Source organism: Mercenaria mercenaria, chromosome 14 (genome assembly GCF_021730395.1).
Source record: "Mercenaria mercenaria strain notata chromosome 14, MADL_Memer_1, whole genome shotgun sequence".
In the NCBI taxonomy this organism is placed as follows: domain Eukaryota; kingdom Metazoa; phylum Mollusca; class Bivalvia; order Venerida; family Veneridae; genus Mercenaria; species Mercenaria mercenaria.
This window is the reverse complement of record NC_069374.1, coordinates 52,612,666-52,626,003: the sequence shown is the minus strand read 5'-3', so window position 1 is coordinate 52,626,003 and position 13,338 is coordinate 52,612,666. Positions and strand designations below refer to the sequence as shown.

The following is a 13,338-nucleotide window of genomic DNA, read 5'->3' as shown; positions in this document are numbered from 1 at the left end:
TACCCCAGACCACCTTAATTCCAATGTGACTAGGGCTTTATTAGAACAAAAGTTCTGAGCAGGTTTCATATATAGATCACCAGAAGAAAGTATGTCATCTAGAATTAGAATGTTAAGAAAAAATTTTTATGACCTGGCTAGGTGATATAGTTTTAGACCTCTGGGTGATTCAATTAGTTTCAAATTTAGTTTATATTTCATAAAGACAATAATTCTGACCAAACTGTTTTAATATCAAATAGAAAGTGTGGCCTCTGGAGTGTAAACAAGACTTTTTCTACTGGTTACCTAGTTATACAGCTTATAACTAGATGTAGATTTTATCAAGAAAAGTTTCTGCCCAGAATTCTCTTTAGTGACCCCAGATGGCTAAGAATCAAACTGGTGTAAGATTTTATTGAGAAAAACATACTGACTGATAAAAGACTGAGCTGAAACTGTGACCTATAGAGTGTAAAAATAGAACTGCTGGTGACAGACATAGTGTGATCAAAGTAGCTCACCTTAAGCACATTGTGGGACATACACATGAGCACCGCCTTGTCGGTGCTGACGCTCATCTGATTTTTTCGTATTTTAGATCAATTGTCCTACCCATGATTTTCTAAGTCCAAAATGGGCCATAATTGTTGCAAAAAGCAGGATGGAGTTATGTTCTCTGATGTACAGAGTCAGCTTATGATGGTGAACAACAGCTGCAAGTTTCAAAGCAATAGCTTTGATAGTTTAGGAGAAAAGTTGACCTAAACATAAAACTTCACCAATAAATCTGATATTTTCCAAGTCCAAAAGGGGCCATAATTCTTGCAAAAAGCAGGATGGAGTTATGTTTCTTGATGTACAGAGTCTGCTTATGATGGTGAACAAGTGTTGCAAGTTTCAAAGCAATACCTCTGATAGTTTAGGAGAAAAGCTGACCTAAACATAAAACTTTACCAGGCAACGCAGACGCTGATCAAGTGATGACAATAACTCATCATTTTTTTTTTAAAAATCAGATGAGCTAAAAATGTAATATTTATTCAAAAGATGTTAGAAACAGTGATTTTCCATGTGGAAGTTTAAACATAACATAAAATTTATCTGAGCCGTGCCATGAGAAAACCAACATAGTGGGTTTGCGACCAGCATGGATCCAGACCAGCCTGCGCATCCGCGCAGTCTGGTCAGGCTCCATGCTGTTCGCTTTTAAAGCCTACTGCAATTAGAGAAACCGTTAGCAAACAGCATGGATCCTGACCAGACTGCGCGGATGCGCAGGCTGGTCTGGATCCATGCTGGTCGCAAAGCCACTATGTTGGTTTTCCCATGACGCGGCTCATTTGTTTTAGTATCAGTTGACAATTTGTAAGGTTTGTTTGGTGGAAGTGAATTAACACGTAGATGTTATAGGTAGAATTTAACAACATGACATACCATATTCGTATTAAATATCTGAAAATCAGTGCAGGTACATCATGTATATGTGTGCGTATTTATGCTGGATGATTAAAGACAGGTTATAGCCAAACCTTGGAAGAATAGTTATTTTTAGTAACAAAGCTAAAGCGCCATTGTCAGGCATGAAAAGGCATAATTCACTGATAAATCTTCTTTTTTTTTTGGACAAAGAAAATATCAAACAAAATCCATTCAAAGATAAGAAGTGTAAGAAAATTTAACATCTCAACAGTTTGCCTCTAACATTAGCCATTTGTAAATAGAAAAACAAAATAAATAATTTGATATTTTAAACTTTTGGAAAAAAAAAACAACTTTGAACTTAAAATGATGTCAAACCATTAATCCTAAATTGTATCATTTCTTTTTACTTTCAGAATATCATATGTTACTTCTTACTTTTAATGACTGGATTAAGAATTCTTAAATGCATTTGACACGTCTATAACTTAATTGCTTTTAGAGTCGTAAAAATCTGTCTAAAGTTAGAAAACTGTCTAGAACTACTTGGTTTAACGGCAACGTATTTAAATGTTCAACAAAAACCTACCATTTCAAATGCAGTTTGACTGCGATCCTGCACTTCCTCAAGTTTTGACTCAAGATCGAGAATCGTATGCTGAAGTTCACGATTCTGTTCAAGGACTTTACTCTCTCGTTGTCGCATCATGCTGACTTGTTGCTGTAGCTCTCGTACTGTCTGATCCAACAGATTCCTGCAATTAAACGTCAATATTTACATTCCAAATAAGTTTTGTTCCATAAACTTTTACTGTAAAACCAATAATTTTCATTGGGGATTAATTTTCATGAATATCGAGGTTGTGTCAATCTACAATATTAAACCACAATCAATATGAAAAATTCCTATATATTTTCTGTTAACACTTGAAAATTCCACATATTCTAGCCCCCCCAAAAATAGCCTTTTTGGCAAAAACTGCCAAATTTTAAGCTAACAAAAATTAACTGATTTCAAAGTATATAGCCATAGCAGATTCCAGAGGTTAGATTGTTTTACTGTCTGAGATAGATGCGTGTACTTTACGGGATATTACCCATGCAAAGCACAGGCTGTGATGCGGCACTGCAATATTTAGTATTAAAGTATTTAACCTTTCAGAGATATTTTACTTCAAAATAATGCAACACTGTAGCAATAAACCCTTATCATGCTGTGCAGTCTGATCATAATCTGCACTGTTTGCCATTCAGCCAGTCAGTCAGCATCTTTTAGGTAAGCAGCTCTTTTAACAGTTAATGGTACTGTCCAAATTGAAAGATGGACAAGTTCATTATAGAAATTTAGCTGGGTAAGGGTTAAAACCATGTGAAAGAAAGAGGAAGCAGAACTGCAAATACATAAATGAGACACGCCATGAGAAAACCAACATAGTGTGTTTGCGACCAGCATCCACGCAGTCTGGTCAGGATCCATGCTGTTCACTTTCAAATCCTATTGCAATTAAAGAAACCTTTAGCAAACAGAATGGCTCCTGACCAGGCTGCGCGGATGCACAGGCTGGTCTGGATTCATGCTGGTTGCAAATGCATGATGTTGGTTTTCTTATGGCGTAGCTTAAGTTATGGTTTAGTGATTTTCATCTGGGTATTAAATACACAGCTGTGTGTATGCATGGTGGCCAATTTTAAACAAACACAATAAATTTGAAGATTAAACATTTTGGCTAAGTATTGCCAAAAGCATACCATACCTTTGTAGTTTTTCACCGTCCAACTGGTTCTTGAGTTGTGTCATTTTATCTTTCTTGTCCTGTAGATCCATCTTACTGCTTTCTGCATCATATACCTGACTCTGGGGGAAAAAAAGTGCAAGAACTGTTTTATAATTCTGACTCTGATGGCATATAGTGCAAGACACATTTTATTTTCCTAACTCTGAGTGCAAGGTACATTTTATATATCTGACTCTGGAGGAAAATGGTGGGAATAACTTAAACAATCTTGGTAGAGGACCACTAGATGATGCTACATACCAGATATCTAAGCCCTAGGCCCTGTTTTTTTGGACAACAATGCATGGAATTCTGCTCTGCATGGATTTCAATTCTTTGAGCAATTTTGAAAGGGAGCCACCCAAAAATCATTCCTGTGAAGTTTGGTGTAAATCTGCCCAGTGGTTTTGAGAAAAAGACTTTTTTTTTTAGAAATTGTTGACACACGACTCCGATACAAGACATCCATTGAGCAGTCACAAAAGGTCACCTTGCACCTTTAGCTCAAATTAGTTAAAAGGAAAATATATTTGATTTTAACAGAAAGTATCTTAGTTTTTTATAATCTGAAAGCATATATAACATGTTACCTGTAAATTCTGAAGTTTCATTGATGTCTCCTGCAGCTCTCGTTGTAACGTGTCAGCCTGAAATCATTCACATAACCTGACAGTTAATGTCTAAAAAAAACCTCTTCCCTCCTTTTGAGACTTTTGTCTAGAATGCCTAGTTTTAGCATAAACAACAACACATAGATCAAGATCTCATACTTGTACAGATTCTAGTATATGTAGGATATCTTTTTCTATTTCAGTATTAAATTCAGAGTGGTAATTAGCAACAATTCATTGGTACACATTGGATATGACTATTGTACTGTCTCGTAAAACTAAATTTGAAGTTTAAACATGTAGATTTACATGCAGCAAGCAACACAACTATATTTTCGAACAATTTCAGCAGACTTTTATGATCATGTGTATTTGATTGTTTGTTTTGTGTTTAACGCTGTTTTTCAACAGTATTTCAGTTATGTAACAGTGGGCAGTTAACCTAATCAGTGTTCCTGGATTCTGTACAAGAGCAAATCTGTTCCCAGGAAGGAAGTTCCAACTTCCAACATGAATCAGAGGTGGAGGAAGAATGATTTCAGACACAATGTCTTTTATCAAATCGTCATGGAGAACATACGGCCAGCCCAGGGATCGAACTTACGACCCCTCGATCCATAGATCTGCGCTCTCCCTATTGAGCTAAGTGGGCATGATCATGTGTAGGAAATTGCTATACATATCAACATACAAACTGAAGTCTTAAAGTTATTAATCTTTGATTTCAGTTGCCATACAAAAAGTTTCTGACAAATCTGTGATTTAAATTTCAGTGTATCAAACTTGTACAAAGAAGTTTTTATGTATGAATAAAATTAAAAGATGAAGTTTAAACAACCTAAAAACCCTTTACCATCAGCCTAAATATAATATACAAAGATACTGAAAAAGTCCCTATACTCCGTCTTAGTTTATTTACCTTTGTTGGAAAAAAAAATGTCAAGAAAAACAGACTATCTATAAAATGAAAGGGAAGTAATCCTAGTAACCACAGTGCTCTCAAGGGAGGTGCTAAAGGTCTTAATTAATGTCTGTTACAGGGAGTGTTATGACATTCTGTAAAAACAGAATAGGTATTTTATGGATGCTTCAGTAAACAAACATTACTTCATCAAAAGTTCAATATATTTATTTTCAAAGTAATATCTCTCAGTGTATAGTCTACATTTTGTATTTGCAAGTTTTTCAGGCAGTTTCTCCAATCAAAAGAACTATACTTTACTCTTGAACGTAAGTAAATGTACAACTAAAGCCATTCCAGTTTCTTATCAAATTTAGGTGCAAATTCCCATCACCTATTCTTATAAAAATATTTTATAAGCTACATGTATAAGTCTTCTACAAAAGAACTTTATAAAACTTAAAAACCCTTGAAATATTGTATTTTGCTATACCATTGTACCAGGTTTTTATAAAATTTTACCTTTCTCATCCACGGGCAGTCAAGGTCAAAACTAAAGTTTTTCTTATAATGGTATGACCTTGACCGAAATATCTAAAATACAATACAACCACAAATAAAAAAACTTAATTTCTGTGTATAATGATCATAATATGGAACACTACTGAATTCATTTACTAGTAAAAGTTTCACCACAAAAAACATGGTTTTCACAATTCTCTCATTCTCTGTCAGAAATGCTGAGCATATTTTAAGGGCCCAAGGTTTTACATATGCTTTTCACAAATGCAGGGCTTGAAACAACTAACCCAGCTGGGTGTTGTCTTGTATCTCTTTGTCACAAAGTCAGCTGTAGAAAAGAGTTTCATGCCAACTGGACAAGTTTTCACAAATATAAGGTAAGACAATAGAACACTGCACACAAATACATATATACTTGTTAAGAACACTGCCAACCAAAATGAAAGAGGTATTTTTACTATACATAAAAGTAACGTTTGAAATCATCACATCTTTGAGGAAATGTACTATTGAAACAATTACATAATTACTACTTGTTTCTACGCGGACAACAAAGAGTATATTTAAGCTGTGCCATGAGAAAACCAACATAGTGGCTTTGCGACCAGCATGGATCCAGACCAGCCTGCGCATCTGAGCAGTCTGGTCAGAATCCATGCTGTTTGCTAACAGTTTCTCTAATTGCAATAGGATTTGAAAGCGAACAGCATGGATCCTGACAAGACTGCGTGGATGTGCAGGTTGGTCTGGATCCACGCTGGTCGCAAAGCCACTATGTTGGTTTTCTCATGGCGCGGCTCATATATATATATATATGACAACAACTGGCCATGTTCTCGGTTAGCAGTGTCCAGAAATAACAAGTTTATATGTAGTTAAATAGTGAATACATGTATATATTACAAGCACAATGTGAGTGTTAATGCACGCAATAAGACATTTTATTTCTTCCTCCCAGTTTTAAATACATGTAGATACTGCAATGTTATGTTTATTATATAGAAAGGCAAAGCTTAATAATCATGTTTTCTGTCCTGAAAATGTTTTCTTCTTTGATTTTGTTTTTACGTTGTTTTTCTTTTTTCAATTAAGAAATAATTCTAAACAATTTTTGATAAGCAACATTAACAGAGAACAAGATACATTACAAATCTCCTTAAAGGACCAAATTAAGTTTTCCAGAAAACGAATTACAAAGAAGCACAAAAGCCTGACCCTTTCAGGTCCCTGAAGACAGTGCTCCCAATACCAACACCATAACAGCAAATGTGGCTCAAAAATTTCCTTATCTTATTTAACGTTGCTAATGTTACATACATTTTGCTTAAAAGTCTGAAAAAAGAAAATTTTCTTTTTGTACCCAGTATCTATTTAAGATTTTAAAGCAAGCATAACTTTTTACATACTCCATAAAAAATTTTGTCATGATTTTCTTAAACTCTTGTTTGACCCCTAATCCTCTTTGTCAAACAGAGCCTGGCTTCCTAAATGTCCATCTATAGGTGCAGTACAACTACCAGATATATATTCTCTATTCTATAGGTGTGATCTACAGTTGTGCAAAGGTAAAATTCTGGACTGAAATGTACATACTTTTACGGACAACTTACATTTTAAAAAAATCCAACAAAGACAAGGGGTCTCAACTGACTTACTTTTTAGTCAACTTCCCCACTTCAAACATGAAGGCGATCATTTTTATTGCAAAGAACAATTCAGCCTCAATTTGTCTCTTCAATCAGAGTAAGCAAAATAGCAGTACTTGTATCAAATAACATAAACTATGGCCAAAAAAAATCAAAAGTTGTAAATCAAACAAGAGCACCGCCGTGCGGGTGCTGACGCTCATCTGATTTTTTTTGTATAATAGAACTATTGTCCTACCCATGATTTTCTAAGTATAAAAAGGGCCATCATTCTTGCAAAAAGCAGGATAGAGTTATGTTTCTTGATGTACAGTGTCCACTTATGATGGTGAAAAACTGTTGCAAGTTTTAAAGCAATAGCTTTGATAGTTTATGAGAAAAGTATACTTAAACATAATACTCAACCAAGAAAGTGATTTTCTAAGTCCAAAAGGGGCAATAATTATTGCAAAAAGCAGGATTGAGTTATGTTGCTTGCTGTACAGGGTCAGCTTATGATGGTGAACAAGTGTTGCAAGTTTCAAAGCAATAGCTTTGATAGTTTAAGAGAAAAAGTTCATCTAAACATAAAACTTAACCAAGAAATCTGATATTTTCTAAGTCCAAAAGGGGCCATAAATCTTGCAAAAAGCAGGATGGAGTTATGTTTCTTGCTGTACAGGGTCAGCTTATGATGGTGAACAAGTGTTGCAAGTTTTAAAGCAATAGCTTTGATAGTTTAGGATTAAAGCTGACCTAAACATAAAACTTAACCAAGAAAACTGATTTTCTAAGTCCAAAAGGGGCAATAATTCTTGCAAAAAGCAAGATGGAGTTATGTTTCTTGATGTACAGGGTCTGCTTATGATGGTAAACAAGTATTCCAAGTTTCAAAGCAATAGCTTTGATAGTTTAGGAGAAAAGTTGACCTAAACATAAAACTTAACCAAGAAATCTGATATTTTCTAAGTACAAAAGGGGCCATAAATCTTGCAAAAAGCAAGATGGAGTTATGTTTCTTGCTATACAGGGTCAGCTTATGATGGTGAACAAGTATTCCAAGTTTCAAAGCAATAGCTTTGATAGTTTAGGAGAAAAGCTGACCTAAACATAAAACTTAACCAGGCAACGCCGACGCCGACGCCGACAACCGCTCAAGTGATGACAATAACTCATTTTTTTTCAAAAAATCAGATGAGCTAAAAACTGTTAACTAAATCTGTTGAAAAAAAATCTAACAACTGCAGGCTAAAAAACAACAACTTTGCTGGAAAAAGGCTTATAGTAGAAGCATAATGTAGTTACAAAAGCATTTACATGATGGTAGAAATCATACAGATCAGGCAGGTACTGAAGGGTGCTCTCCCTTTAACAGATCTCCTATGTCCAAATTACCATTTTCATATCAAATTTTCTCTTAAAACAACAAAACAAAGTAAAACATTTCCTTTTGTCCCAAAATGTGTTCATACTCCATGCCTAAAGTTTATAAAACTGAATTTGATGACCAGTCTAGAAATGAAACAATTTCATTTGTCGATTTCAAAGTTGTGTCCAAAACAACCAATCAGATGATGGAGTTTTTAGACTGGTCTCCAAACATAGTTTTTTAACCTTGACCAACAGAATTTTAATTAGTTTCAGAAAACTTTGTTCAAGTTCTGTAAATGTTTGAGACTTTTGTGAGCACCCCTCTTTTGAAAGAATGTCTAACTATTTACTTACTTTAATTAGAAAAGGCTTAACTGTAAATGCCTTTAATAAAACAAAGACAGAATATATAAAATTGTAACAAGAAGCTCCATAAAGCATTCAGTTTCAAAGCTATAGTTCAAAGAAGTATTAATACACAGAATGGCAACTGGCTGTAATCTCGCGTGTGCTCGCGTCCGAGCGTGATTTGGCGTTATTTTAGTGAAGCGAGCATGGAGTTGCAATTTGTATCTTTAAAACTACATGTAAAATACAGGTAAGCTTCTAAAACAACATTTGTTTAAAATGAAATAGTCTTAAGCACAAAATACATGTTTCTTACTGTCAAAAAGGCGTAGTCAAACGGTGATAATTAATTAATTGACAGTGTCATACTTTCGCATACAAAATGGCGTGTGGAAAACTTCTGGTAACGAGATCTCGTTTGCAGCCGTGGGATGCTGGCGAGATTTGCTCTATATGCCTTTAAAGTTGCCGATCTATATATTTTTATAACTCTTTCTATAGTTCAATACATACTAGATTTGAAAAAAATAAGGTATTCCACTATGTTGTATAATGCATACAAAATATGGGTAAATAACTATGTCATACAATTGCATGATATGCATATCTGGGTATATTACTACTTCATATTTTTATATAAACACTCTATATTATAACAGGTATATTTTGGGAGGAAGAAATAAAAATTAAGAACAATAGAAATACTGATATATTGTTAAATCATTCCATTTATTGTTCTTTTACTAAGTCTGTTTTTTTATTGCAATTTCTTTATTACATTATGCAACCATTGTATAAAAACTCTTTCAGACAATATAATGCAAAGTGTACAATTTTAGTTATATATCTAAACACAAATACTTTGTTTAAAAAAATCTATTACAATCAATACAAATGTCTGTGAAAGTTTAAAGAAAAACAACACACTAATTAGGAACTTAAAAGGGGAAGAACTCTGTCCAACATTACACTGAAAATATTGGTTGTCAAAATGTCAGAGTTGTCTGCTCTTTTCATAATTTCAGATGGTACCAGGGGGCATGAGTGGTGCTGTACATTTCATATCCTCTCATGAACCAACTCAGATATTATTTTCCATTTTACACATCTAAATTACCTACTTATTGGTTTTATAAACAAACTTCAGCTAGCAACTAGCATACAAAAAATATTGTCAGCAAAATGGAATGATTTAGCAAGCTGTATATATTAGACAAGCACACAAAATTTACCCGTCTTTCTGCTGCATCTGCTCGGCTCTGTAAAGCCTTCATCGTGGTTTCGTGACTAGCTTTGGATTGAACATAAGTAGTTTCCGCTTGACGTGCAGTATTTGATTTCTGAAAAATAAAATTGGCCTTGCTTTACGAGTGAAAGATGTAGAGGGGTGTGGGAAGTACCTCAAATATTTAAGTAAGGTTTCTGAATGAAAATTGGTACCAATTTTCATTGAAATGCTAATTAATAGGTTGAATATAAAAGAAAGATCTTTCATTACATCAGGAGTTAAGAGAATTTCAACATAAATTCTGTTCTATAGAAGCAAGAGGGTTACCCTTTCAATGTCTTCCTCAAGGTTTCGCTTGGTTGCCTCAAGACTAGCATTCTTCTCCATTAAAGTTCGAACCTGGCCCCAAACCTATAAACAAACAGTGCATAATCAAAATATTAGAGAAAGTGATTACAAAACAATCTCACAAATCTATGCAATACATATTTTAAGTAAGTTACCACAACTTTAACATATTTTAATCTTACGCCTGAAATTTGGGCTAAATGTTTATGAATCTGAACCTAGTGTCCATATTCATTAAGGTTTCAAGTCTGAGAATACTGTGAAATCATTTATATTCGTGGGGGACAAATTTTCATCGATTTTGTGGTTGAGTCAAGCCATGAAATTTAATCCCAACTAACAAGTAAAATTTCCATTAATTTTCTGTTCAAAAGTTGAAATCCATGAATTCATATCCCCATGAAATTGCCGTTTTGACAAAAACCTTGAAATTTCATGCCCACGAAATTAAATGGTTTTACAGTACTAAAGTTACGTTTTACTTTATACTCCTGAATCTTGTATGGACATCAATCAAACTTGCCAAAGATACAGTATTAACTACAGCAATGTCATAACCAAAGATTCAGAACAGATGCATTAGAAAGAAAGTTTCCGCAATTTTTATTTCTAGAGATTTAAACTCTATGAGAATTATGATTAATACAGGCCCTGGGATAATGAACAATAATATAGAGAACAACATTTGTATTAACGAAAGAAAGAAAACAATAATCTTAATATTCATTTGATTTTATTCTACAGGTTCAAAGATAGTGGACCTACAATGGTAACTGCCAAAGTATGTACTCCTTATAAGCAATTTCGGCATTCAACATTTTTTACAAAAAAGCTGTGTGCTTGTTCAACTGCATTTATGTCTGAAGAATGCCAAACTGTATAACGAAGGTACACAAAGGTACATAACTACACAAAGATGTTGAGTGTCATACTGGGTATACTACCATACTTTTTAACGAAATAAATGTAAATTTTACTATTTCTCAAAGTTTTAATCTATAATGCCACTGTTATAATTTTTTAAAATAAATTGTTATTCTAAAATGTCACTTTGTAGGTTACCTTTGATATTTCTTGGTCCAGTGATGTGTTACGATTTTCAAGGTCAGTGCGTATTTTCATTTCTGTCTGTAGCTGAGCTTCCAGCCTTTCAACCTGGGCTTTTATTCTCTTTGTTTCATGCTGTTTGCTTAATATCTCCTGAAGATATATGTATATTTTGGGGGTTTAATGTCATACCAACTTAACAACACAATCATAGGTCACACAGTAACTTTCAACCTTCCTGATGATCAAGTACGATCCAGAGTGCTCCATGCATTATTACAAGTACATGCAGACACCTGGGTAGAAAAGACTTTTCTATGTTTGGAGTGCTCTAATTTTTTGAGAATTCGAGCATATTGATCATCCATTTCTAATTAGATTTCAAACAATCAGTGTTATACTGCATAAAATTTCTAGACTTACCTGGTCCTTTTCCCTGAGTGTATTCTTCAATTCTTTATTTTCTTTCCCAGCTGATTCAACTTTAGCATTCAGTCTGTCCACCTCTTTACGATGATATATCTTTAATTCATTCAGTTCTGCTTCCAACCTGGCAATACTACTTTCTGACTTTGCCTGAAAAATAATCTCGGCATTAAATATTTATAAAATACAAACTTATTCACAAAATTAATGGAAATATCTGGAAAGTACTGTGATGGTTTAAAAAGACAAACAATGACCTGCATGTTCAACATATTTATCCTCTTTATCAAAAAAAAAACAATTGGACTAAAGTTATGAGGATCTTATTCATAAACTATTATATCTGATGAACATTTTCTCAAGATACCTTTTAAGTATGAAAGTTTGCTAATTTTACTACTTTGTACAGCAAGTGGCTCCTGACCATTTTTTTCTTAAAGATTTTGGTATGCATCATGTAAGTCTACATTTTATGTTTTCTGACTTCAATAGCAACAAGAGCACCGCCTTGCGGGTGCTGACGCTCATCTGATTTCTTTTGTGTAATAGAAATATTGTCCTACCCATGATTTTCTAAGTCTAAAAAGGGCCATCATTCTTGCAAAAAGCAGGATAGAGTTATGTTTCTTGATGTACAGTGTCCACTTATGATGGTGAAAAACTGTTGCAAGTTTTAAAGCAATAGCTTTGATAGTTTATGAGAAAAGTTGACTTAAACATAATACTCAACCAAGAAAATGATTTTCTGAGAAAAGTTGACTTAAACATAATACTCAACCAAGAAAATGATTTTCTAAGTCCAAAAGGGGCAATAATTATTGCAAAAAGCAGGATGGAGTTATGTTGCTTGCTGTACAGGGTCAGCTTATGATGGTGAACAAGTGTTGCAAGTTTCAAAGCAATAGCTTTGATAGTTTAAGAGAAAAGTTGACCTAAACATAAAACTTAACCAAGAAATCTGATATTTTCTAAGTCCAAAAGGGGCCATAAATCTTGCAAAAAGCTGGACGGAGTTATGTTTCTTGCTATACAGGGTCAACTTATGATGGTGAACAAGTGTTGCAAGTTTTAAAGCAATAGCTTTGATAGTTTAGGATAAAAGCTGACCTAAACATAAAACTTAACCAAGAAAACTGATTTTCTAAGTCCAAAAGGGGCAATAAATCTTGCAAAAAGCAAGATGGAGTTATGTTTCTTGATGTTCAGGGTCTGCTTATGATGGTGAACAAGTATTCCAAGTTTCAAAGCAATAGCTTTGACAGTTTAGGAGAAAAGTTGACCTAAACATAAAACTTAACCAAGAAATCTGATATTTTCTAAGTACAAAAGGGGCCATAAATCTTGCAAAAAGCAAGATGGAGTTATGTTTCTTGCTATACAGGGTCAGCTTATGATGGTGAACAAGTATTCCAAGTTTCAAAGCAATAGCTTTGATAGTTTAGGAGAAAAGCTGACCTAAACATAAAACTTAACCAGGCAACGCCGACGCCGACGCCGACGCCGACAACCGCTCAAGTGATGACAATAACTCATCATTTTTTTTCAAAAAATCAGATGAGCTAAAAATTAAGATTCTACACTTACAGACAGCTCCACATTATCAGACTCCAACTTCAGTAGGTTATTCTTCGATTTAGCCCAACCCCAGTTTCTGTACCATCAGCACTTTATGTAATTTTCTGATGAGGTATTAACTGAGATTCTACACTTACAGACTGCCCATATCATTAGACAC

At 34.1% G+C, this 13,338-nt stretch overlaps 1 protein-coding gene across 17 annotated transcripts in view; it reads right to left on the bottom strand.

The window, feature by feature from the left end:
- Positions 1 to 13,338, bottom strand: part of LOC123526882 (trichohyalin-like) — a 102,567-nt gene that overhangs the window by 37,010 nt on the left and 52,219 nt on the right. For 15 of the 17 annotated variants that reach the window (XR_008367116.1, XR_008367117.1, XM_053523493.1 and 12 more), the window contains 8 exons: positions 11,601 to 11,753; positions 11,193 to 11,330; positions 10,110 to 10,193; positions 9,787 to 9,894; positions 5,211 to 5,282; positions 3,767 to 3,823; positions 3,156 to 3,256; positions 1,991 to 2,156 (listed from right to left, as the gene is read on the bottom strand). Coding sequence is in view for 15 of the 17 variants with exons in the window: in XM_053523493.1 (XP_053379468.1) it covers positions 1,991 to 2,156; positions 3,156 to 3,256; positions 3,767 to 3,823; positions 5,211 to 5,282; positions 9,787 to 9,894; positions 10,110 to 10,193; positions 11,193 to 11,330; positions 11,601 to 11,753 (879 nt within the window). In the remaining 2 variants the exon portion in view is untranslated. Of the gene's footprint in view, positions 1 to 1,990; positions 2,157 to 3,155; positions 3,257 to 3,766; positions 3,824 to 5,210; positions 5,283 to 8,560; positions 8,591 to 9,786; positions 9,895 to 10,109; positions 10,194 to 11,192; positions 11,331 to 11,600; positions 11,754 to 13,338 lie in introns of all 17 variants that reach the window. The other 2 variants (XM_053523495.1, XM_053523500.1) reach the window with 2 other exon arrangements.